The sequence below is a fragment of the Diabrotica virgifera genome, chromosome 6 (assembly GCF_917563875.1).
Source record: "Diabrotica virgifera virgifera chromosome 6, PGI_DIABVI_V3a".
Classification (NCBI taxonomy): Eukaryota; Metazoa; Arthropoda; class Insecta; order Coleoptera; family Chrysomelidae; genus Diabrotica; species Diabrotica virgifera.
The window spans coordinates 163827358-163853757 of record NC_065448.1 but is presented as its reverse complement, the minus strand read 5'-3'; the positions used below and the strand labels follow the sequence as shown (position 1 = coordinate 163853757).

General features: G+C 33.0%; 3 protein-coding genes across 15 annotated transcripts in view; 2 read left to right on the top strand and 1 right to left on the bottom strand.

Moving 5' to 3' along the window:
* The window catches only part of LOC114328375 (uncharacterized), a 985491-nt gene that overhangs the window by 3196 nt on the left and 955895 nt on the right, over positions 1 to 26400 (top strand). The window lies entirely within an intron of this gene.
* The window catches only part of LOC126887006 (uncharacterized), a 28829-nt gene continuing 8716 nt past the window's right edge, over positions 6288 to 26400 (bottom strand). Inside the window, exon 2 of the mRNA XM_050654291.1 lies at positions 6288 to 24845. Coding sequence (XP_050510248.1) covers positions 22805 to 24832 — 2028 coding nt within the window. The 5' untranslated portion in view covers positions 24833 to 24845 and the 3' untranslated portion in view covers positions 6288 to 22804. The remainder of the gene's footprint in view (positions 24846 to 26400) is intronic.
* Positions 15268 to 22114, top strand: LOC126887008 (uncharacterized). 10 transcript variants are annotated; one of them, XM_050654294.1, is made up of 5 exons: positions 19337 to 19475; positions 19658 to 19853; positions 19993 to 20048; positions 20091 to 20300; positions 20343 to 22114. In XM_050654294.1, the coding sequence occupies exons 1-5, from the start codon at positions 19337 to 19339 to the stop codon at positions 20456 to 20458; spliced, it is 717 nt and encodes a 238-aa protein (XP_050510251.1). In that variant the 3' UTR covers positions 20459 to 22114. The 10 variants fall into 10 exon arrangements, with proteins under 10 accessions (XP_050510254.1, XP_050510251.1, XP_050510258.1 ...); XM_050654297.1 differs by having other exon boundaries at positions 15268 to 19475; positions 19965 to 20048; positions 20091 to 22114; XM_050654301.1 differs by having other exon boundaries at positions 20007 to 20048; positions 20203 to 22114.

The following is a 26400-nucleotide window of genomic DNA, read 5'->3' as shown; positions in this document are numbered from 1 at the left end:
TATTTATAAAATATTGTTGAAATTACAGATTTAAATGTTTTCGTCAATTCCCTAGAGTTATTGACATTGTCGATTTCTATAGGAGATGACGGAGATGTACTTGTGACAGGCGAAGTCGCTTGAAAATTTAACAGTGGAGTCATTATTTATCATTTCCTGTTCGTAAAATGACAGAATTTTGAAAATTTATTTTGTTACTGCCATAAAAAAAATTTCTTTCCGAGTCCCATTAAAATGCGAGTCCGAGGCAGGGGCCTCACGGGCCTAGTGATGAAATCCCTGAAAGGGTCACGAATTTTGATAATAGTGGAGTCAATGAAGGTGGATATGAGTTATTACCTCAGATTTCGTTGAACCTCCATCAATTTTCATAAAAATTGGTGAGTGGTTAAAGAATACCTCAAGGAACAAAGGTGACATAGTGCCAACTTGCGCTTTTTGCATTTTAGGGGTGAAATACACCCCTTTTTTAAAAATTATTTTTTAGATTTCTCTTTAGATCTTTAAGTTTCCACTTCCTATTTCGTTGAACCTTCATCGATTTTCATGAAAATCGGTAAGTAGTTAGAGGATACCTCAAGCAATAAAAGTTATATAGCATCAACTTGCGCTTTTGCATTTTAGGGGTGCAATACACCCCTAACTTTTAAATTGTAAAAAATGCAGATTTCCGCATTATGGCGCAAGTAATCTCGTTTAATTAAGAAAAATAAATATTTTTTTTATATTTATGTGCATGAATTACATTTTTTTTAATTTTTCAAACCTTATAGCAACCAAAAATCCGAAAATTAACATGTCGAAAATCACGAAAACCTTATTCTTCTATATTTCTGAAAGTGTAGTCACTGAATGTTTTCACCCACGATTTCTTTGAACCTTTATCGATTTTCATGAAAATTGTTGATTAGTTAGAGGATACCTCAAAAAACAAAAGTGATATGGCACCAAGTTGCGCTTTCTGCATTTTAGGGGTGAAATCCACCTTTTTTTTTAATGATAAAAATGCAGATTTCAGCATTCTGGCTCAAGCAATCTCGTTTAATTAAGTAAAATAAATAGTTTTTTACATTTATGTGCATGATTTATAATTTTTATTAATTTTTCAAACCTTATAGCAACCAAAAATCAGAAAATTAGCAAATCGACAATCACGAAAAAAAATATTCTTTTATATTCCCAAAAAGGCAGTCACTGAAGGTTTTCACCCCTGATTTCGTTGAACCTCCATCAATTTTCATGAAAATTGGTAAGTAGTTAGAGGATACCTCAAGAAACAAAAATGATGTAGTACCAACTTGCGCTTTTATCCTGGGGGTGCATGTTACCCCTTCTCATGGGTGAACACTATTTTATTAAAAATAACCCCATAATTAGATAGAGGAGTAAATTCTAAGCAAACTTTCTTTTATCAAGTTTATAAATTTTTTATTTAAATAATATTTCATAATTTAATAAAATATTATTGGTACAGTAAAACCTGACAATAACGGCCACTAAAAATAGAAAACAATTGGCCGTTATAGAAATGTGGCCGCTAATGCTAGGTTTCCTTTTCCACAAATACATAAAATTATATAATTTAATATTTATTTATTTTAGTAATTAAAGCAAATCTAATTTAATATAATTCTACAAACAAACGGAACATACTAAAACTAAATTCAATTTACTGCAATATAAAACAATATCTATACGAAAAAACAACTACAAGAAAAACAGAATTTTTGTTTATTTTACATTTTTTTAGATAAACGAAACATACTAAAACTAATTGAATATAGGTAATACATAATATAAAACAACATACTATAGCTACTACGAAAAATACGCTTATCGCTAAAGTATCGTCGTGCTTTCATGCTATATTCAACAAAACCAACTTGGTACGGCCTTTAATTAGATATCGCAAATCACTTTGGCTGATTTTGTCTGCATATATATTATGTTTGAGGAATCCCTTTTTTTTGTGAGACTGCATATAGGACATTTCTCAAGTATGAAGTCACATTCATAGTATATCGTTGCTATACAGGGATAATAATCTGTGCAATGTTATGGTACAGGCTACGTTAAATATGAAGTAGATGTGGAAGATATACACTGGTTATTCATTTCAATTTAATTTGATTGTTTTTTAATCGTTTACAATATTTAAAATAATTAAAGACATAAAGTTAGGGATTTCAAAAATAAATTCAGTTCTCACTGGCAGGGTGGGAAATAATAAAGTGCCATACAATAGCATTTCATTACAATGCTCATTACAGACATTACAGGCTGCTCCGTTTGAGAAAACTCATACTCTCAAACTTTGAGAAAACACTCATTCAGTTTCGACCAACCCTGTATTAGCTAAAATTAAACGTTTTGCTAGATTAATAATTTTTAACAATAATATACTATATTAAAAATCACTTGAACATAAATTGATTTTCTGATGTCAAATCACTACAATTATACAGGGGGTGAATATTGCTATGAAATTTGAAAAAAAAAAACGTAATTATCTTTTAAACTACTTCGTATAACATCACAAAACCTGATATTTTAAAAAATAAAACATAGAGTAGAATCCAAAAATGTAAAAATATACAGGGTGTTTCATTAAACAAAAGATAATTTTGTTTCATCCTGTCAATATGGGTGGCCCTGTATATTTGGAAATGTATTTAAATTCTGATATTATCTATGCCCCAATCTCACCTAAATAAACTTTTTTCGTATCTCCTACAACAAACGACTAATTGGACTTCCCACAACCTGTATACATACAAAATCTCCGCTATAAAATTTTTTCAAAGAAAATGTTATTGGTTTTTTTTAAAATAACTCCGTTAATTTTTGAAATATGAGATTTATCCAAAAACCATTACAAAGCTAAGTAAAAGGTCTATAACACTGTATTAAACATAATTTTCTAAATCCTTTATTTTTTTTAAATACAAGGTGAAAGGGCCCCGCTTACATGGTTCTCGCAGTAAAATTTAGGTTTTAAATGTTTCTATCTCGGTTATTTTTTGTCGTAAAAAAATATTAAAAAAAGAAAAAGCTTAAATAAAGTTAAAACTAAAATTTTGTTCTCCACCATTTTTTAAGTATATCGAGTATTTTTGGAGTTATTATCAAAAGAAAATGAAATTCACGAAAATTTGAAAAGTTCTAATTTTTTTTAATCGTATTTTTTTTTTCAAAAATATGCATTCTAAACCGGTCACAATTGTTGAAGTTATTACTCAAGTTAAAATAAATAAAGTTTTTAATGGGTTACTATAAATTTTAATTTTTGTGGAAATGACGTATGTTTCATTTTTCATTCTTCCCTAAAAAATCTGAAAGGGTCCTCTTATTTCCATGATAACTTGCTTAATTTTGATGCTATCGACTTCTTATATAGCTTTTTGATAGTTACCTTTAAGTACTTTATTAAAATGTTTAGTGTCTATATTTAACAAAGTGCATCGTTTTCCTGTTATTTAAGCTTGTCCCAAAAAGTAGGGACATAAAAAATGAGACAGTATAATAATAATATGTTCATTTTGTGAAAACTTAGTATAATAGATTTAGGCACATATATGTTACGGACAATAACGTAATTCCGGCCAATAACGTTATTGGCCGGCCAATATCGACAACGGCCGGTTGAATTGGTCATTGTCGACAATGGCCGGATATTAACGTTATTGTCCATAGAAATTGGACATTGATGATAATTTTAAATTCTTGATAACATTTCTATCATTGCCCGGCCAATGTCGACAATGCCCGTTGTTAATCTGTCAATGTTGAAATTTTGACTAAAAGATAGGTTATGTGTAGGTTTACTATTGTTTTCTTCATGTGTGTAAATTGTGTATTGTTTTCGTGCTGAAATTACTCGTAAATATATTTAATAAGTGTTATCATGGATATCAACGATGTGCGCACTCGTTTTAATAATTATATAAACTTAATAGTCAAGTCAAAACGTGATGGCAATAAATCATTTTTAAACTGTGACGAATACAATAGCCGAATAAGTAAAATTAAAGAAGCGAAAATATTTTGAGAACACCGGATGCTAAAAAAACAACAAAGTACTATAGAATGAAATTCAATGATCAAGCCAGCTCCTGCCAGCCACCTGCCTCTTGGAAGTTTAAACATTAATTTAAGCGAAAATCCATTGTTTATTTGTGAAATAAACATTTTTTTCTGCTTCATGTCAGCAGTAAAATGTATTTTGAATTAAATAAATTACAGACATTCTTCTTTATTTTGTTAAATATTTTAATTAAAAAATTTTTTTTGAACACCCTTTATAATTAATTATGTTACTGAATAGAGAATTGAATAACCTTTCAAATGACGAGTGGTAGCACACGACCCCTATTGTCATTTAAAAAAATCATCGATTATGTCATTACACCCAGATGGATGACGTCACTAGTATGCCATATATGCCAGAATATCATAATATAAAAATAAAAATCGACCTGTTTCGGGATTTTTTCTTAAAGTCGCCGGTTTACGAAATAACGAATTTATTCCTTTCATTTGCACCATACTGTATATAAAAATAGGTTGCTACAAAATATCATACAAGGAAAAATATCAGGCAAACGCCGTCCAGGACGAAGAAGAACCTCATGGTGAAGAACTTGCGAGATTGGTATGGTGTTGATACAAGCATGGTATTTAGGGTGGCAGTGAATAAAATTAAGATAGCTATGATGGTAACCAACGTTCTGAGAGGACATGGTACACGAAGAAGAAGAAGTATATAAAAATATTATTATCTCCTTGTTTGTATTTATAAGTATGTTAATACCCATATTATGATAAATAAAGACGTTTTATTTGTTTTTAATAATTACTTCTTATATTTCTGCAACTACTTTCAGAAACATCTTAGTATCTCATTTTAAACACTTATTGACTTACACCGATTGGCTTCTGAGGCATCGATTTATTAACATTGGCCATTTGCTTCTGGCCACTGTCGTTATTGACCGGTTATTGATGAAAAATCTAATTTTACGTTAAGTTTTTACAACATTGGCCAATATTTAAGGTTATTGTCGTTAATGGCCGGCCATTGTCGTTAATAACCAAGGAAAATGGACATTCACGACAATGCCCGGCCATTAACGTCAATGTCTAATTTAAATCATTGACCGTAACATATATACAGAAACAACTGGGAAATTTGTGCATTAATATCCACTGGTTTATTCAAATATTTGTATATATTGTGGATAATATGCGTACAATATAAGTAAACAATAGTTTTCTTCCATTTCCCTCTATTCTGCACTATGGTTTTCCAATTTTGTACCTTAAACAATTTCAGATCTTTTTTATCGATTCTCTCCATTTTCTTTGGGTAATACTTTTTGTATTAGTCTCTGTGTTTATTCGTTTTTTGGAAATTCTTACTTATTTCATTCTACAGTGCCTTGTTGTATTTCAAGTGTTTTTATTATACTTAGTCCTTTAGTGCCCAAATTTTTTTAGTACCTCTACCGAATATCACATAAACTGAAAATTATAAGGTAAAAATCTGTCTGATCGCCCAAATTTTTAAAAGCTGGATGCTTCTCCGATCTTGTCCAGAGGCTGGTTTGGGTATTGCAGGTATAAAATACATAAAGAGTAAGTCTGGAAACTTTTCTTGCGGTCCGCCTTGAGGCGGAGTAGTACACTAGCTAGAGCTAGAGGGTTAGTTACAGTCTCTTACTTGGTACGTGATTCTTTATTGTCGTTTTGGCCTACTTTATATGGTAGCTGTATTGATTGGCTTTAATCCTCATTCTCTTCGTTTAGTATATTTAATAAATTTTTGAAATATTGGGCAAGTTTTCTAATTTTATATTAATTATATATCTAATAGAGATGACTCCTCTATAGACACGAATATTTTTTATACCTACGGCCCCCACACGATCATTAATAATGACATTACCAGTAATGACATTACTTCCGAAATTCATATCATTCCATATTATCATTACTCTTCAACCTTACCCAATCATTATTACTATCATTACTTTTCTTCAGTAGCTATATTGTGGTCTTTGTTTTACGGAGTCAGATATAATAAAATGGATCCAACAAAAGGCACTTGTGTTGCTATAATTATGACATTAAAACCTTTTAATGGAGTTTTTAGCATATTTTAGCCAAAGTTTTAGGTAATCAAAGTTTTTAAAGTGATCTGCATTAAAAATTGTTGACTTACAGATTTCGCTCTTTGTTGTATTGTTTAGGTGATAACGAGGAATACTATACTCTATAATAAAATAAGCTTAGCTTGTAAAAAATTTATTTTTCTTCCGTTTTATACAAAAAAATAATAAAATCAATCGTTTTCGAGATCAACGTGAAAATGTGAACACGTGGTCTTCATCCCTTTTTCTTCCCTTAAAAACTGTGCTTAACTTCCCTTAAAAAGAAATAGTTCAAAGATTGCGTTTTCATTATTGGCCTAGTCATATATGGATTCAAACAATGAAACATCTATTATGCTATTTTGGTTGTTTAGCATATTATAATCATTTACAATATGACATTAAAAGATAACACAGATAAAACACACAAATAAAACCATAGTCAATAAAAAATCAAAGGACATATCACAACATAAGTTATTTTGCAAACTACATATCAATCTCTAAATTATTGCACAGTCATTTAATGGCACCTGGTGAGCATTCTGCAAAATCCTGGAGGTTTTCACTCGTCATTCTCTTTGCCTTATCCCTATGCGGGGTCGACTTCCCTAATTGCATTTCTCCATTTCGATCATATCAATATTAATTCCCTTTAACAACATGTCTTGCCTAATTGTCTCCCCCAAGTCTTATTTGGTCTTCCTCTCCTACTCCTTCCAGGAATCTGCACTTCAGCTACTCTTCGTATTGGATGATTAACGTCACGACGTCTTTAAGTCTTTAAGTTAATGTTATGTTTTTGGACCAATGTGAATCATAAACGGATAATTGAAAAGCACAGATAATCCAAACATTTATTTTTTCTACCGCCGTGCTAAAAGAGCAACTTTCACGCACGCATTTCGTTTCCGAAAGTTGCACTTTCCCGCACGGCGTGCAGGAAAATTTACTTTCACGCACACCGTGCGGGAAAGTGCAACTTTCGGAAACGAAAAGCGTGCGTGAAAGTGGCTCTTTTAGAACGGCCGTAGAAAAATAACTATTTTATATGTTGTACATCTGTAAATCATACATACATAAGTACCTACATATTATAATAGACAAGGCGAAAACGGCGGGTTCTTTTGAGAAAATATTCCCATAAGATTTTTTTGCATAATCACATTCGTGAGACATTCCAGAATAAAATTCAAGAAGTCGCCCACGCAAAAAGTGGTCCAAATTTTTTTTAACTATTTTTTTTAATCAAATTGCAAAAATCAATATTTTTGACCCGGAGAAATGTTTTTTAGGTTTTTTGGACAATTTTGGATAAAACATGTCTCTTTTAATTTTTCTCTAAAGATGATCGTTTTCGAGGTAAAAGTATTTTAAGATTGAAAAAAAAAACGAAAAATGGCGAAAGGCTTAAGACTCGGTAAAAAGTTATTACTATGAAAGTCAGAAAGCGACTAAATCAAAGTTTAAATCCCCCCCTACAAGATCCTGAAGAAATTTTTGTCATTATTTGATTACTAAGTTGATATTTTTAAGTTATAATAACGAGCGCCATGCACGCATTAGGCAGCCGTCAATAATGAGTGCGAAAGAGATGCCATTCAGGCAGTCCAATGGCGCATCTCACTCGCACTCACATTTACAGCCGAGTCAATACGATCTTATCGCTCATTATTAATAATTAAAAAAAAAAAGCTTAGTAATAAAATAATGACACAAATTTCTTCAGGATAATGTAGGGGGGCTTTAAATTTGATTTAGTCACTTTCTGACTTTCTAAATATTAATTTTTAACCGACTTATTAAGTCTTAAATATGGCCATTTTCGCGTTTTCCAAATTTTAGATTGCTTATAACTCGAACATGATCAACTTTAGAGAAAAATCACAAAAAACCTTTTTTGTCCGGAATGGTCCGAAAAATTTAAAGAAAATTTGTTTGGGCCAAAAATATTGATATTTGCAATTTGATTAAAAAAAATTTGGACCACTTCTCGTGTGGGCGACTTCTTTAACCTTATTCTGGGGTGTCTCACGAATGTGATATTATGCAAAAAAAACTCATGGAAATATTTTTTTCCACCTACCTCTACCGAAAGTATACTTTTCCGGACCTGATTGTAGGGAGCAAACTTGTACTTTTCGTCCCTAGGAAGGAAAATATTTTTCCTCCCTAGGGAGGAAAAGTAAAAGTGACGTCATGGGATTTCATTTATGAAATATAATTGACGCCCTGTACAATATCTATTTTCTATTACGTAAGTATCTATACATTTTAACGTTTATTTATAAAACACCCTGTATTTTGCAGAATGGTAAAAAACAGTAAATTTTTATTTTGATTTAACAATGTTTACATTAATAATTTGACTTAAATTTGACAGTTGACAGTTATACTGTACCTACTTGTTAGTTTTAGTTTTAATACATTTTGTTGGTTAGTTACATAAATAAATTAAGTAAAAATGAAAAAATGACTTGTTATTTGAGGAAGGTGGAAAAACCATATGTATAACATGGGAGTAAAGTGCCTTTTCCTCCCTTGACTTCATTCTCGGGAGGAAAAGTAGCACTTTCCTCCCTTGTTATACAAATAGCTATTCCAACGAACCCGCCGTTTTCGCATTTTCTCTTTAAATCTGATGAAAAAGTAAATCTCGTAAATTTAAACTAACTCATAGCTCAATCTTCTGACGTATTCTGTGCAAGTTCAAAATATCGACAAGGTCCAAAGTTTCTCGTTGCTCAATTATATTAGAATATTGGAAGCTTCCTCACCCACTTAATTAGTTACTCTTTTGAATGATACCGTGGCATCATTTTTATTTTCGTCTTAACTCTCATTTTGAAATTTATTATTATTATTTTTATTATTATTTTTATTATTTATTGTTTATACATATGACCTGGCCTCTAGTGACTAATCCAGGTCGTTTTTTCCTGATGGGATTACAGATATTTTTTTTATATTTTTACATTTTTTACTATAAACTACTTAATCTATTTTTACAATGTACTAATTAATTTACCATAATCTATTAATTACATTTAACAAATTAGTCCAGAAAGCCACTGCGCAACCGCTAGGGAAAATATTCTAATTCGGATTTTTTGCACAATCTTACTCAAAAAGGACTCCTTTTAACAAATTTGCATGTTGCCAGGACCAAAAGGTGGTCAAAAATTTTTTAAACGTTTTTTTTTTGTTTTTTTCCTAAAATTATTTTTTTTTGCATGGAAAAAAGTTTTTTTAGGTTTTTTGGATCATTCCAAACAGAAAAGGTCTTTAGTGACTTTTCTCTAAAAATGATGTGATGACTCAAAAACTATGTGAAAACCTGAAAATTTGAATGTTGCCAAGGTAGGTAGATATTCTTTAAACATCGATTGATGAAATCCCTAAGAGTTTTTTGCAATACAATATTCAAAACTTCTTTGTTTTTTAATTGCTAATCAAGCGTGCGCGACACTATTTTCCACCGACAGTATGGTGCAAATGAAAGGAATAAATTCGTTATTTCGTAAACCGGCGACTTTAAGGAAAAATCCCGAAACAGGTCGATTTTTATTTTTAAGTTATGATATTGTGGCATATATGATATACTAGTGACGTCATCCATCTGGACGTGATGACGTAGTCGATGATTTTTTTAAATGAGAATAGGTGTCGTGTGCTAGCTCATTTGAAAGGTTCTTCAATTCTCTATTCAGTAATATAAACATTTACATAATTATTTATACAGGGTGTCCAAAAAAATTTTATTAAATTAAATTATTTGACAAAAAAAGAAGTAGAAGGACACCCTGTATAAATAATTATGTAAATGTCTACATTACTGAATAGAGAATTGAAGAACCTTTCAAATGAGCTACCAAACGATCCCTATTCTCATTTAAAAAAAATCATCGATTACGTCATCACGCCCAGGCGGATGACGTCACTAGTATACCATATATGCCACAATATCATAACTTAAAAATAAAAATCGACCTGTTTCGGGATTTTTCCTTAAAGTCGCCGGTTTACGAAATAACGAATTTATTCCTTTCATTTGCACCATACTGTCGGTGGAAAATAGTGTCGAGCACGCTTGATTAGCAATTAAAAAAAATAGGAGTTTTGAATATTGTATTGCAAAAAACTCTTAGGGATTTCATCAATCGATGTTTAAAGAATATCTGCCTACCTTGGCAACATTCAAATTTTCAGTTTTTCACATAGTTTTTGAGGGTTAAAAATGGCCGATTTCGCAATTTTTCAATTTTTAATCGCTTATATGTCAAAAACTATCATTTTTAGAGAAAAGTTACTAAAGACCTTTTTTGTTTGGAATGATCCAAAAAACCTAAAAAAACTTTTTTCCATGCAAAAAAAATAATTTTAGGAAAAAAACAAAAAAAAAAACGTTTAAAAAATTTTTGACCACCTTTTGGTCCTGGCAACATGCAAATTTGTTAAAAGGAGTCCTTTTTGAGTAAGATTGTGCAAAAAATCTGAATTAGAATATTTTTCCTAGCGAATGCGCAGTGGCTTTCTGGACTAAATACATTTAACAAATTTAAATAAACAATATACATTCGTTATAGTATATTAAGTATGGAGAACGGTAAGGGTTTTATACCGAACGAAGACAATTGTTTGGAGGAGGAGCGGAGCGACGACTCCAATTATTGTCTGAGATCGGTTACCCTTAACGTTCGACATGCTTATAACGTTTTTTGCACGATTGATACCATTATAAATTATAAAATTAAACATTTTCGTCATATTGACTACTTTCATTCATTTTATCAAGATAGATACTTTGATTGTTAGGTAGTAACTAGGGTGCATAACAACAATGGAGAATTGAGTTTTTATTTAGTTGTCAATAATTTTAAGTACAATTTTGATTATTATAAATTAAAATATGAGCGAAAGTGAATTTGAAGAAATTGAACGGGCTTGGGAAGAAGGATGTTCCGCAATTATTCCCGAAAAATCCAAAATCCGTTATCAAAATACCTACCAAAGTTTTAAAAAATGGTGCGAAGACAAGAATTTAAGAATCGAAGAAAAGACTCTATTGGCATATTTCGTTCAAAGACATATGCAGTTGAAAGCTCCTGGAAGCCTCTGGGCAGAATATTTAATGATTAAATCCACCGTTTTTCTTTATGATGGCATTGATATTTCCAAGTTTTCAACTTTGATCGCGTATTTGAAGAGAAAAAATGTTGGATACTACTAATGTATGCGATTCTGCAGGAGTTTCAGTTAGAAGTGAAACCACAGCCCAAACAAGTGGGATTTCATTAAATAATTTAACAAATTGTACCATAAGTTTCAATATTAATAAATAATTCGTTAGTTTTCTTTATTCTTTCAAAAAATAAATTAAAATTAAGAGATTTTTAACTCGACAGTAAGTGAATTACTTACCGTCGAGTTGGAGTATTTATCGTCGAGTTGGATTACGTACCGTCGAGTTGCTAGTAAATGTCACCTACTGACGTAAAATCTGTCACTGTAAACAGTCAAAAATGATCAATCGTGCAAAAAAATATTTTTGGTACTATCAACTCCCTTCTAAGTTATAAAGACAGTCCCTCTATTTTCAGAAGAGAGTTGGTAGTCTTTTTTTTTTAATTTAATGAATTATTTATTGAATTATTATTTTTATTTATATATTTTATATTGATTTATTATTATTATTATAATTGTAAATATCTATTTTTGAATTTATATTTTATTTTATTTATTTTAACTTTATCTTACTCAACTTCATCAGGGTTGGATTATTTGTTGTCTTCTTCTATTATTATAGATTTCTTGTTGTTTTTTAGATATTATTTCTGTTAGATTGTTTAATATTCCAAAATATTCTTCATTTTGTAATATATCTTTTATTTCAATTCTTTCTAATCTTCTTCTCATTTCTCTATGTTCTTCATTTTTTTCATATTCATTTTTTTTTCATTTTTTTTTTAAATGAAATAATTTGAAAAGTTCTTTTATTTTCAAGCGTTCATTAAACATCTCCACTTGCTTAGCACATATTTGCGTATAGATTTTTATGCCCTCCGGTCTTATCTGCAGAAACCACTTGGTAGGAATGTGATTCATCGAGTGGTTGAAAAGTTATCCTTTCAACGATTTCCTTGCAGATATGTTTTTAAAGGAATCAGACTTATGATTCGGAATTTCGTAGAGTTGTGTATTGTTTGCTTGAAAACTTCACAGATTCGTAATAACGATGCGACGGTTTCACTTTTCCACTTCTGTTTAAAATCTCGGTCTGTTCAATTGTTAAAGCATTTAGGATCCCCCAAACCAACGCGAAACTTTCGCAACCGCAACCTACGCGGTATCGCGGCGAATCGATAGGCACGGCGGATTATGAACGTGTTCAGACCACTTTGCGCGGAATCCGCAACGGTCGCGGCAGAACAGCGTTCCTTTCATGAAACGCTGCATGCACGGTTTTTTCCGCTACCGTTGTAGTTTCGCGTGTTTTAAAATGGGTGTTACAGAAAAACTCATTGAAATTGTTAAACAATATCCTATAATATATGATTTAACGGACGAAGATTATAAAAATATAAGAAAAAAGAAAAAAGGATAAAGTCTGGAATAGTATAGGGTCAGAATTAGGAGAAAATGATAAGTTTTCATTATATATTATAATATTATTATAAATTTGCGTGCATAGAGATTACGCCCACTTAAAAATTTGGTCATTTTTGATGTCTTGTATTTCCTAAACCTGTTGGCCGATTTAAAAATATAGTCTGTTCACATTTGTATGGCGAATAGTCGCGTCGGCTTCCGCGTCAATATGGGGAACCCTTGTCCGCTACCGCTTCGCCTGCGAATGTTCCGCTACGGAAAATTCGCGTCGCAAAACTTTCGCGTCGGTTTGGGGGATCCTTTACTCTTACATTTACCACTGGGTTCCCCCGAGCACTATTGCTATCGATATTGAATTATTTGCTCCCCTCACGTTGTATAGAGTTTCCGATGAGTGATTTACGGTGACGCTATATCAATAAAACCTTAAAAATTCAATTTGAGTAGGTAATGGAAAATCATAGTGGTAGGGGAGCCCAAGCGGGGATTTTTGCAGTTACTCGAGCGCGTCAGATTAGCATATAGGGAGAAACCTGGTACCATGCAGATGTACCTCTACCATATATTGGCTCTTAGCACAGGGGAGTTCGTTAAGGGGGACCGAAAAAAAATCTATACTTAAAAAAACTCGAAATTGTCAGATTAAGATAAGGTAAGTTAAGTACATGCAAAAGAGTGTATATTTAAAAAATCTGACGATTTGAGCCGGGCGTAAGGAAATGAGTGAGTCCCAAAGTTTCACAAGAAAAAAGCGAATATTTCGCGAAACGAATGACATATCGAAAAACTAAAAAATACGTGACCAATATTTTTTTTAAATCTATCAAATGATACCAAACACGACTTCCGACGGAGAGGGGTGGGGGGTAAATTTTATATTTTAAATACGAATCCCGCGATATTTCGCGAAATGAAAATCAGATCGAAAAACTGTAAAATACACTTATAGACCGGGCAGTATCGTCGCCCCCGCTAGCGAAATTATTCCGATTCGATTTTTTTGCACAAACTTACTCAAAAAGAGGTCCCTATAACATATCCACAGGGTGCCGGGCGGTGCCGTGGTCGAAAAATTGTTTAAACAATTTTTTTTAAACAAATTCACAAAAATAATTTTTTCATATCGAACAAAATTTTTTTAGTTAAATTGGATTATTCTGAGCAAAAAAGGTCTCTTGTCATTTTTTTCTAAAATTGATTGTTGTCGAGTTATATGCGATTATAAATTTGAAAAATGCGAAAATGGCCATTTTCAAGGCTTAATAACTCGATTAAACATTATTATTATGAAATTCAAAAAGTCACCAAATCAAGCTCAAATCCCTTCTTCCAGGTCCTGAAGAGCTTTTTGTCATTATTTTATTAGAAAGCTGTTATTTGTAATTATTAACAATTAGCGCTATAGTCCAGGATTTATCGTCGCCCCCGTTAGTGAAATTATTCCGATTCCATTTTTTGCAGAATCTTACTCAAAACGAGGTCCTTATAACATATCCACAGGGTGCCGGGCGGTACCGTGGTCCAAAAATTGTTTAAACAATTTTTTTTAAACAAATTCACTAAAATATTTTTTTTGCGAACGATTTTTTTTAGATAATTTGGGTTATTCTGAGCAAAAAAGATCTCTTGTGATTTTTCTCTAAAATTGATTGTTGTCGAGTCATATGGCCATTTTTGCATTTTTCAAATTATAAATTGCGTATAATTCGACAACAATCAATTTTAGAAAAAAATCACAAGAGACATTTTTTGCTCAGAATGTCCCAAATTATCTAAAAAAAATTTGTTTGAAGTGAAAAAATTATTTTTGTGAATTTGTTCAAAAAAAAATTGTTTAAACAATTTTTCGACCACGTCACCGCCCGGCACCCTGTGGATATGTTATAAGGACCTCGTTTTGAGTAAGTTTCTGCAAAATGGAATCGGAATAATTTCACTAACGGGGGCGACGATAAATCCTGGACTATAGCGCTAATTGTTAATAATTAAAAATAACAGCTTTCTAATTAAATAATGACAAAAATCTCTTCAGGACCTGGAAGAAGGGATTTGAAACTTGATTTGGTGACTTTTTGAATTTCATAATAATAATAATGTTTAATCGAGTTACTAAGCCTTGAAAATGGCCATTTTCGCATTTTTCAAATTTTTTATCGCATATAACTCGACAACAATCAATTTTAGAAAAAAAAAATAACAAGAGACCTTTTTTGCTCAGAATAAGCCAATTTATCTAAAAAAATTTTGTTCGAAATGAAAAAATTATTTTTGTGAATTTGTTTTAAAAAATTTTTTAAACAATTTTTCGACCACGGCACCGCCCGGCACCCTGTGGATATGTTATAAGGACCTCCTTTTGAGTAAGTTCGGAATAATTTCGGTAGCGGGGGCGATGATACTGCCCGGTCTATTATTCAATATTTTTGAAAAATCTATCGAATGGCACCAAACACGACCCCCCATGGATGTGGGGTGGGGGGTTACTTTAAAATCTTAAATAGGAGCCCTCAATTTTTATTGCCGATTTGGATTCCTTACGTAAAAATAAGTAACTTTTATTCGGAACATTTTTTCAAATTATGGATAGATGGCGTTATAATAGGAAAAAACGATTGTTGGAAATGGAAAATTAAATTAAAAAAATGGCAAGCGCCCACTAAAATGGAAAACTTTACTTAACTTATTTTGGTTTTAGGACCTACTCTTCACAACCCAATAGGTCCTTAAAGCGCTCGAGTGACTGCACATTTAGCATATTTTGCTCCCCTACCATAGCACGGATAATCCGCAGCTCGGATAATCCGCTCACGGATAATCGGGGTTTTACTGTATATCTTAAAAATATATACTTAAGTTTGTTTTCACTTTCTCTTTTTTTCTTTATCTATTTTCCTTTTTAATCGTTTTATTGTTTGGTTTTTAGATTTCTATATAACTTTTTTTTTTATGAAGTATGTATATGTTGAGATAATAGCTATCCCAACCAGTGTTGCCAACCGCATTTCTCTAGATTATCCGCTCGAAAAATATCCGATTTGTCACGAAAAGATACGCTCATAGGCGTAAGGGTTGAAAGTTATAACCCCCCCATTTGGATGTACCTTGAGCTCGCTACGCTTAACACCATTACTATTCCATACCTCCCAGAGACCATCCAGTACTAGTAGCCCCCCCTTAGGATCATCCTGGTTACAACGTTGGATACGCTACCTTTAAAAATTATTCTGTAATTAAAATCACTATTGCCAATGTTATTCTTTAATCAGACTACTTATTACAGAATAATTATTTTTAATCTGCTGGATTTTCTGTTTTACCGTTTATTTTAAAAATTTTCGTTTATAGATTGAAATCTCGAATCCTAGCTTATTAATTCATGTAATTACCTACAATTATTATATTGTACGTATTTTGTATTATTGTAAGTGTTAAATTATCTAAATATTTCAGTATTTGGATCTTTTTTAAAACTATCTAAAACTAGGTACTAGAATCAATACAAAATATATAAATCAATACAAAAAAACTACAACTACATTAGAGCGTAGGCGAAAAATTGCTGGTCAATGGTTTTTCGAGTCCCGAGAAAACTAATAATTATTTTTGAAAAATATAAACGCAGAATGAAATATTACAAGACATTATTACCGAGGGCCGAAAGTCCCTGAAGATTTTTATAATTTTGATTGTAATAAGTTACAGCGGTGAAAAAAAAAAGAGAAAATTGAGTGTGATTTTTAATTTCAAATATTCCATTCAAAAAAACCTTTTTGTTTATTCTAATGGACTTTTGGCCCTCGGTAATAATGAAATCTTTCATTCTGCGTTTACATTTTTCAAAAATATTTGTTAGGTTTCTCAGGATTCTAAAAAAATGAATGCGTTTAAAAATTATTTTGCCCTTACGCTCTTTTCGCAACTAAAGATTTATTACAACTAAAACAGTAGAAACATAACTGACCTAAACATGTATGTACGTTATGCAAAACACCACAAAAAAACATAATATAATAAATCACAAAAGTCTTATTTTTTTATTTTGCCATAGATACGTTACATTGTATAATTTTTTTTGAAGGTGTACATTTTACACAGCCAGTATTACCGACACCATCTTTAGTTGCCAATACAGCCCTAATTGTTGATGTATTTGTACTGAATATATTATTGAAAACCCTTTCTACACTAGCCAGTGGCGTAACTATGGGGTTTTGGGGATTTTCCCCCCATTGGGATGTACTTTGAGCCCTAGGTATACGCTTAACACCATTACTATTTCATATCCCCTAGAAACCCTCCAGTATGTAGTTGTAACCCCCCGCCCTTAGGATTTTCCTGGTTACACCGTTGACATTAGCGTTTGAAAATGGTAGAAGTAATAGCAATGAAAATACTTTTTTTTAAATTAGGAAACAAATATATATTAGCTTCATTTTTTAATTTTACCATTTATCCATTATAAAAAAGTATTTTCACAAACCAAAACTTATTTCAACAGACCTTTACTTAAGCACTGCACTACATACAATAAACATAAAACTAAATCGTGCAGCAGATCTCACAAGTTTAAAGACTAAAAACCCATAAATAAAATCGGACGGTAGAATCCCTGTTTTTAAAATGTGAATTAGATCAGTATGCCTTAATGGGGTATTAGCACGCTATGGTCAAAATAGGTGGCGAATTTGTAAACTAACGTTTAACAATTCTTTGAATAGATGGCAGCACGTACATATATTTTATTATTAAATTTAGTTCTCTGAACGACACAGCATTGATGCCACGTATTGCAACTTAAGCTCGGCACAGCTCGCTCTCAATCGTACTTTGTATTTACAGACGACAGTTTTTAATCCTTTCTTTACCTGCCTAGGGTAAATTCTCATTAATAGATTAATAGATACTAAACATTCATTCATTTGGAAATAGTTATTATTTAATATTATATTTACAGACGGCAATTCGTAGTTCTTTACCTGCTCAAAAAGATTTATTTCAAACTAAAGAAATTTGCAATTATTTGAAATACAAGTGCCTATCTAAATGACCAAAAAAGAATTATGCTAATTCTCAGAATGAAAATCGAGTATAAAATTAGTATTTTTAATAAATGTAAAATACGTAAGTCAATTGAAAAACAGCGTCACTACAATAACTTTTTTCATATTGAATGTTTTTTCAACAGGGGAAGTTTTTTCCTCGGAAAATTTCACATTTTAGTCGCATTTTAAGAATTTCGTGGATGAGTCGTGTGACTAATGTTGAGGTCTTACGTAGAATGTGCAATGGGCAAGGAATGCTAGATTATTAACACACATTATTATCAAAGAGCGCAAAGTAGAATATCTTGGCCATGTTATGAGGAATGAATAGAGATTGCCGCTACTCATTCTTCAGGGCAAGGTATTGGGAAGAGAGGACCAGGGAAAAGAAGAATATCTTGGCTTCATAATCTGAGAAACTGGTTCAATACATCGACAAACAGACTATTCCGAATAGCAGCAAGCAAAGTTAGGATAGCCATGCTGAACGCCAACATCCGGAACGAATAAGCACCGTGAGAAGAAGAAGTATACTTCATTTTAAATTATTCTTCTTCTTATTCATGTGCTTCGTCCGTTACAGACATTGGCACGTTAGTCCAAACCATTGGTGTAAGTTTTGAAGTAATGAGTGTCTTCTTCTTCTGGGTCCACGTTTGCTCTCTATTTTACTCTGTATTGTCAGTGGCAGTATACGATATTTATCATGTCTCATAATATGATCGAGGTATTCAGGTTTCCGTTTCTTAATTATTGTGAAAGAGATTTCTCATTTTTGTTTTCCCCTCGGCGCAATACCTCTACGTTGGTAGTGTGAGTCGTCCAGGATATTTTGAGGATAGGTCGGTACACCCACATTTCGAATTCCTCTAGCTTTTTCATCAATGTTTCCGTTACTGTCCAGGCCTCTGCTCCATATAGCAAGACCGGAAAGATATCATTTTAGCAGCCGTATTTTTAGTGGGATAGATATATCGAATTTGATGAATATATTTCTCATGTTGTCATAAATGTTGCTCTGGCCTTTTCAATTCTAGATCGTATTTCGGTTGTTTGATCCTATTTGGAGTTAACGACTTTTCCAAGGTACACATATGAGTGTAATGTGTAGTGTGTGTGTATTGTGTAAATGTCTTGTTACTTAGCAAAGTCGAAGTCATTGTTTTTTAAGGTGACCAACTATTTTTTGTTCAAAAAGAGTACACTTTGCAAGTATTGAAAATATGTTAATCCCCTAGACCTACAGAAAAATTTAAATCCTAATACTAAATCTATTTCTGGGCAAAAATAATTAATCCTAATACTAAATCTGTTTCTGGGCCAAAAATAATTAATCCTAATGTTTATGGTATGAGTTTTTGCTATCTACTAAATAATAGTTTTTTCTCACTTAATTCGTGCAATTATTTACTTTATATAACGACACAATGAAAAGTCTCTATTTCTCTGATTGAAATACGAACGAATGGTGCGAGGCAACTGGTGCGAGGCAAATGGTGCGAGGCAAATGGCTCCGAGGCGAATGGTGTGAGGCAAATGGTGCGAGGCGGCGAATGGTGCGAGGTAAATGGTGCGAAGCAAATGGTGCGTGGCGAATGGTGCGGGGCGAATGGTGCGAGGCAAATGGTGCTAGGCAAATGGTGCGAGGTAAATGGTGCGAGGCAAATGGTGCGAGGTAAATGGTGCGAGGCAAATGGTGCGAGGCAACTGGTGCGAGGCAACTGGTGCGAGGCAAATGGTGCGAGGCAAATGGTGCGAGGCGAATGGTGCGAGGCGAATGGTGCGGGGCAAATGATGCGAGGCAAATGGTGCGAGGCGAATGGTGCTAGGTAAATGGTGCGAAGTAAATGGTGCGAGGCAAATGGTGCGAGGCAAATGGTGCGAGGCAAATGGTGCGGGGCGAATGGTGCGGGGCGAATAGTGCGAGGCGAATGGTGCGAGGTAAATGGTGCGAAGCAAATGGTGCGAGGCAAATGGTGCGAGGCAAAGGGTGCGAGACGAATGGTGCGTGGCGAATGGTGCGGGGCGAATGGTGCGAGGCAAATGGTGCGAGGTAAATGGTTCGAGGCAACTGGTGCGAACAAATGGTGCGAGGCAAAGGGTGCGAGACAAATGGTGCGTGGCGAATGGTGTAAGGCGAATGGTGCGAGGCAAATGGTGCGAGGTAAATGGTGCGAGGCAACTGGTGCGAGGCAAATGGTGCGAGGCAAATGGTGCGAGGCAAATGGTGCGAGGCAAATGGTGCGAGGTAAATGGTGCGAGGTAAATGGTGCGAGGCAACTGGTGCGAGGCAAATGGTGCGAGGCAAATGGTGCGAGGCGAATGGTGCGAGGCGAATGGTGCGAGGCAAATATTGCGAGGCGAATGGTGCGAGGTAAATGGTGCGAAGCAAATGGTGCGAGGCAAATGGTGCGAGGCAAATGGTGCGAGGCAAATGGTGCGTGGCGAATGGTGCGGGGCGAATGGTGCGAGGCAAATGGTGCGAGGCAAATGGTGCGAGGTAAATGGTGTGAGGCAAATGGTGCGAGGCAAATGGTGCGAGGCAAATGGTGCGAGGCAAATGGTGCGGGGCGAATGATGCGAGGAAAATGGTGCGAGGCAAATGGTGCGAGGCAAATGGTGCGAGGCAAATTTACTGTTTTAGAAGGGTCCATTTGAAACAATTTAATGCTCTAAAGTTCACTAGCCTTTCTATCCATTCACAATGAGTATAAAATTATACAAATGAGTACTTTCAGAATAAAGGTTTGAAAAGAGTACAGTTAACGAAAAAAAGAGTACAAAACTCCGTAAATGAGTACAGTTGGTCACCTTATTGTTTTTGCAAAGAAACGCTAATTGTATCCGAACTTCTGCGGTCCCTCCGGTGAGTACCGATCCCACAAGGACAGAAACTATTTTCATTTATTAATTTTTAAGAAATGAGAAATTCTCCACCAAGGTGAGATTCGAACTCACGACCTTTAGGTCCAAAGGTAGGCGTTCTTACCACGCCACTGAGCCACAGAGAGGTCACAATATCATGATTGAAACACAAACAAAGTCCAAAATGTTTACTGGCAGGGGGAGGGGACACTTTTCTAAACAAAACCACGTGATTCATATTTCCATGGTTACAAAACTCGTTTTCAATGTTTTGCAGATTTTTTTAACATTTGGAAAACGCGCCTTTGTCTCCATTTAATACATCACTGCTGCCATCTACTAAATGACACGTGAACTCAGTTTCTCATCTATTAAGTGATAGCCGAACTAATTTATCACTAGAACAATGCCAACTTGTTAGGGTTATATCAACAAAATCCCTAGATTGCAGCTTATAAGTATAATTTTTATCTTTAGGTACAGTTAATTTAAAAATTATGGCAGTATGAATAATGAACGTTTGCTTAAAATAAAGCTTATTGCATAGTTAATTATTTATGGTAGTTATTTTGTACAGAAGTTCAAAAATTATTACATATATCCAATTTTTAGGGCTGGATACCAAGTAAGTTATGACATGGGTTCCTTTAAGTACAGTTATAAAAAAAATTACTGCTTTTTTTTGAAATTTTAACTAGATACTATTAAACTAGAAAGTTTACAGTTCACGTACATACCCACAAGTTGAAAATTGGTTTTGAAATAGTGGCGGTAACTGTACCTAAAATTATATAAATTTTAACATTGTGTCATACCACCTTAAGTGGAAACATTTGTGCATTCAAATTATAAACAAGACAATTCGCACAGGTCCCTTTTGTCCCTTCTTATCTGTCCTCACTTAGATAATTACCATGAAAAATATCGGGTGTCGCTAACATGCATCCAATATAAATATAGGCTATTTATAGAAATTTGGGTGGAACCAAAGAAAATTAATGTATTGTTGGGAATATATGAATGACAAACGGATTTTTTTAAGCTTATTTTTGTTATTAGTCTGTTGTCGTAGATTGGTAGATGCACTGAAAAATATACGCAAATATCCGATTTATATAAAGATACGAAGAAGATACGACAACTCTCAAAAAGATCTGCCGATTGGCAACACTGATCCCAACAAGACAATAGGACGTCATTAAGATCGTCCTAGACAAAGAGAGAGAGAGAGGCTGTACTACTAAAGGTGCTGGTTCTAAATACAATATAATGAGGATATCTATCTGTAACTGTAATAAAGAGGGTGGGAAAGGGATGTTTAAACACTAAGGTTTAACGGAGCTTTCATTAACGAGTACTAACTATTTATTGAGAGGAGATATATACAAATATAACACAAAACAGACCTAAGAGAAGGAGAAAACAAAACATACAAACAAAACGGTTAGATGCAACACCAATGTTGATCAAGAGAAGAGAGAGAGAGAGAGAGAGAGAGCAAAACACTTAAACAAAATTGATGCAACACTAGTGTCGATCGAGAGAAAACTCCTACATATAACTAGAATGAGTACTTACAAGCTACCATGAGTATTTCAGTCTGACGTCCGTGTACGCACTATATTGTCTTTTCAAAATTCCACCACTCTCCAGGCTGAGCAGGCGATGTGGCAACGGTGTGGTTGAAAGCAACGTAGATCCAACTAAGCTTGGGAACAGGTGTGATGATTCCTTGGCGAAATCTTTTGAGGGAGCAAACGAGCGTATTCCAAATACCTCGTACTGGAGCACTAAGCACACTTTTCACTGATAATAGGCGAACCCGACTGCAACGGTGTGTTGCTCGGATCTCGTACTGGAGAACACCTTACACTTTTGAGTGTCGAGTCTGGTAACGGTGTTTTGCTGAGATCCTGTACTGAGACACTTGAGTGGGGCAACGAGATGTTGCCTTGATCTCGGTTGAGAACACACTGATAGGGTGAGAGCGGGTGCTCTCCTATCTTCATTTCAGATAAAGTTCATTTTTGCAACATATGGTCTATTAGGCACACACGTTAAAAACTAAACACTTGTTGACAGTGTTGCATTTTCAAAGATGGACTTACTTTTAAAAAATTATTTATTCATCATTTTCATTCATTCATTCAACATTTTAAGGTGAAGTATTAGCTGTAAATAGTTGTGTTCCTCGCATAAGAGGTTGTCGTTCCCAGAGGTAATTTTGTGATCCATACCAATATTTCTTTTCCAAATGGCATATCCCAAACAAATAGTTAAAGTGCATAATACTAACAAAAATAGTACCAAAAATAATAATGTAACCACTGTCAAAATTATTACTCCTTTAAGCCAGTTTTTATCTGTAGTTTCCTTTATACTTCGTGGTGCACTGGTAGAACTAACTAAATTGTTCTTTGCTGTTGTCTTTGTATAAATCAATTTACTAACAGATGACCCTTCAGTGTTTGCATCATCTCTATGTACCTCTCCTTCATTTGAAATATTTTTTGGAGAGACCTGCTCATCTGGAGAAATCTGCTCAAGGTTCTCACTTAATTTATCGAGGCACAACTCTACTTCAGATGATTTAAGTTGCTGTTCGATAACCCAGATATTACAACTTGAATTAAATAAACCAGTTTTCAAAAAATACCAGTTTTTATTTATATACCAATATAAGTACGTAAAATTTGATTTAGTTGTCGAGTGTACAATATCGTCTTTTAGAGTAAAGTTTTGAATACCGTTTAGTTCATTAAATGGGCATGAAGCATCTCCTAAATACTTAAGATCTTTTTTGCACACAGACGGTATCGTAGATTTATATTTACACGATAGTGAATGTATGAGTATATTTTCCTTGTCTATCATAATTTTATACTGGTCTCTATGTATGTCTTTTTCATTTGAAATCTTTTTTTGAGAAAACTGTTCATCTCTTAGGTTCTCACTTAATTGATCCAGGCACAACTCTACTTCAGATGATTTAAGTTGCTGTTCGATAACCCAGATATTACAACTTGAATTAAATAAACCAGTTTTCAAAAAATACCAGTTTTTATTTATATACCAATATAAGTACGTAAAATTTGATTTAGTTGTCGAGTGTACAATATCGTCTTTTAGAGTAAAGTTTTGAATACCGTTTAGTTCATTAAATGGGCATGAAGCATCTCCTAAATACTTAAGATCTTTTTTGCACACAGACGGTATCGTAGATTTATATTTACACGATAGTGAATGTATGAGTATATTTTCCTTGTCTATCATAATTTTATAACGGTCTCTATGTATTTCTTTTTTATTTGGAATATTTTTTCGAGGTAACTGCTCATCTCTTTGGTTCTCACTTAATTTATCGAGACACATCTTTGCATAGGAGGTTTTCAGTGGCTGATCTATGACCCATACATTACAACTTGAATTAAATAAGTTGGTTTTAAAAAAATACCATTTTTTAAACATATACCAATATAAATACGTAAAATTTAATTTGGTTATTAAGTTTACAAAACCGTCTTTTAGAGTAAATTTCGAGACATCGTTTAGTTCTTTAAATGGACAAGAATCATCTGCTATGTACGTGAGATCTTTTTTGCACATAGACGGTATCACGGAAGTTTTATCTTTACATGTAATTAAGTGTGTGAGAATATTTTCATTGTCTACCATAATTCTATAACGATCTCTATGTCTTTCTTTTTCACTTGAAATATTTTTTTGAGGAAACTGCTCATTTACTACGTTCTGACTTAATTTGTCAAGACATACTTTTGCTTCAGAAGTTTTAAGTTGCTGTTCTATAACCCAGACATTACAACTGCCATTAAATAAACTTATTTTCAAAAAATGCCATTTTTTATGTATGTACCAATAGAAATAAGTAAAATTTGATTTAGTTGTTAAGTTTACAACAGCATCCTTCAGAATAAATCTCCCAGTACCATTTAGTTCTTTAAATGTACATGAGGCATCTCCTATGTACGTCAGATCTTTTTTGCACACAGTCGGCAAGACAGCAGTTTCATCTGTGCATGATTTTGAGTGTATGCGAATAATATCTTCTTCTACCATAACTTTGTAAAAAATTTTGCAATTAACTAACGGCGACTGTAGTATTAGAAATATGTAGGTTAAATAAATAATGAGACTCTCTCCAACCATTGTGGAACTATACCTGCAATACAAAATAATTATTTAGAGTTTTTCTATGGTAGTATTTTTTAAATTTGTCTTAAACAGTTTAGTTAGATAAGAAAGTTGATATTAACTCGAAAATCTAACAGGGAGATTACTTACTTTCAGTAATATGACTAACAGCAAACATTTAAAATAAAAGCGAACACATTAAATATGGAAATATCAATATAGACCAGGGTGCATCTGTAAAAATATTAGGATTTGGATGTTGAGAGGTGACTCATATTTTTTGCAGAAATTGCTTGAAAATAACTCATATAATAATATTTGAGTTATCCTCCCACTCAAAAAGATCCGGAACATTGTTTAAATAATCAAAATGTCAAAAAATGAAGGAAAAATTCGATTTTTTTTCTTGGGTTTTTGATTATAACTTTAAAAGTATTCATTTCCGAGAAAAGTTGCTCCGACATAAAAGTTTTGTAATTAAATTTCCTGCCATATAGGATTAACTGAAAATTTTAAAAATTGTCACCCTTGTTGCAAAATAGCTATAATTTCAAAAAAACCATAAAAAAAGAAGTATTCGCATTTTACGTTTTTCAACCATTTATGCCATAAAAAAAAGAAGTATTCGCATTTTACGTTTTTTAACCATTTATAGTACAATTTGGACCTTCATATTTCACCCAGAAAAACTTTATAATATGATAAAACAATACTGTAAATTTCATTAAGATCGGTTTAATAGATTTTGCAAAATAAATTTTGCAATCTAGCTTTCGCAAAAAAAATTCATTATTTCAAAATGTTTCAGCACTGAAAATAAATCAGGCAGCAAGTTGAATTTGTTTTTACGTATAAAAGAATACTGTACCTTTCATTTGCAATTTGCAAAATTAAAATCGGTTAACTACCACGGCGTCAGGATTTTTTTAAATAAACATTAATTTTTGGTGCTACGCGCAGGACAGCTGATACGTTCGCTCTGATTGGACGTTCCAATGACCTTTGATAATGATTGATAAATTTTAATTTTTAGTAAATTTCGAAATAAATAAATAAATTTGTTTATTGCAAAATAAAAACACACACTCTGTCCTTTGAAATAACACATTTTTTTGCAAAAACATTCTTTATTCATATATTTTAGCGGAAAATAAAATTGTATTATTTTTAAACATATGCAATTGTTTAAACAATTTTTCATAAACAATAATTAAATTAGTTTGATTTTTGTGGAATTAAAATATGAAGATTCCACAAAATATAGAGTAAGAAAATAAAATATTAGATAAAGATTGGAAGAAATTTTGGTGGAAATCAACTTGTGTGAATCGAACACCGCTGTCCTGCGCGTAGCACCAAAAATTAATGTTTTTGAAATGAAAACTTCTTTAGGGACGTTGTGCGATTTTTGGGTAGGGGAAAAAGCAGTGAATTCGCGACCGTCATCGCGACCGTCATTGCGACCGTCATCGCTTATGCTATAAATACACACACCCAAACTTATATGGAGTTACCATGTATTTCAAAGTAATATTTATTTATTTTGAAAAAACTTGTTATTGTTGCGAAGATTAAAGGTTTTT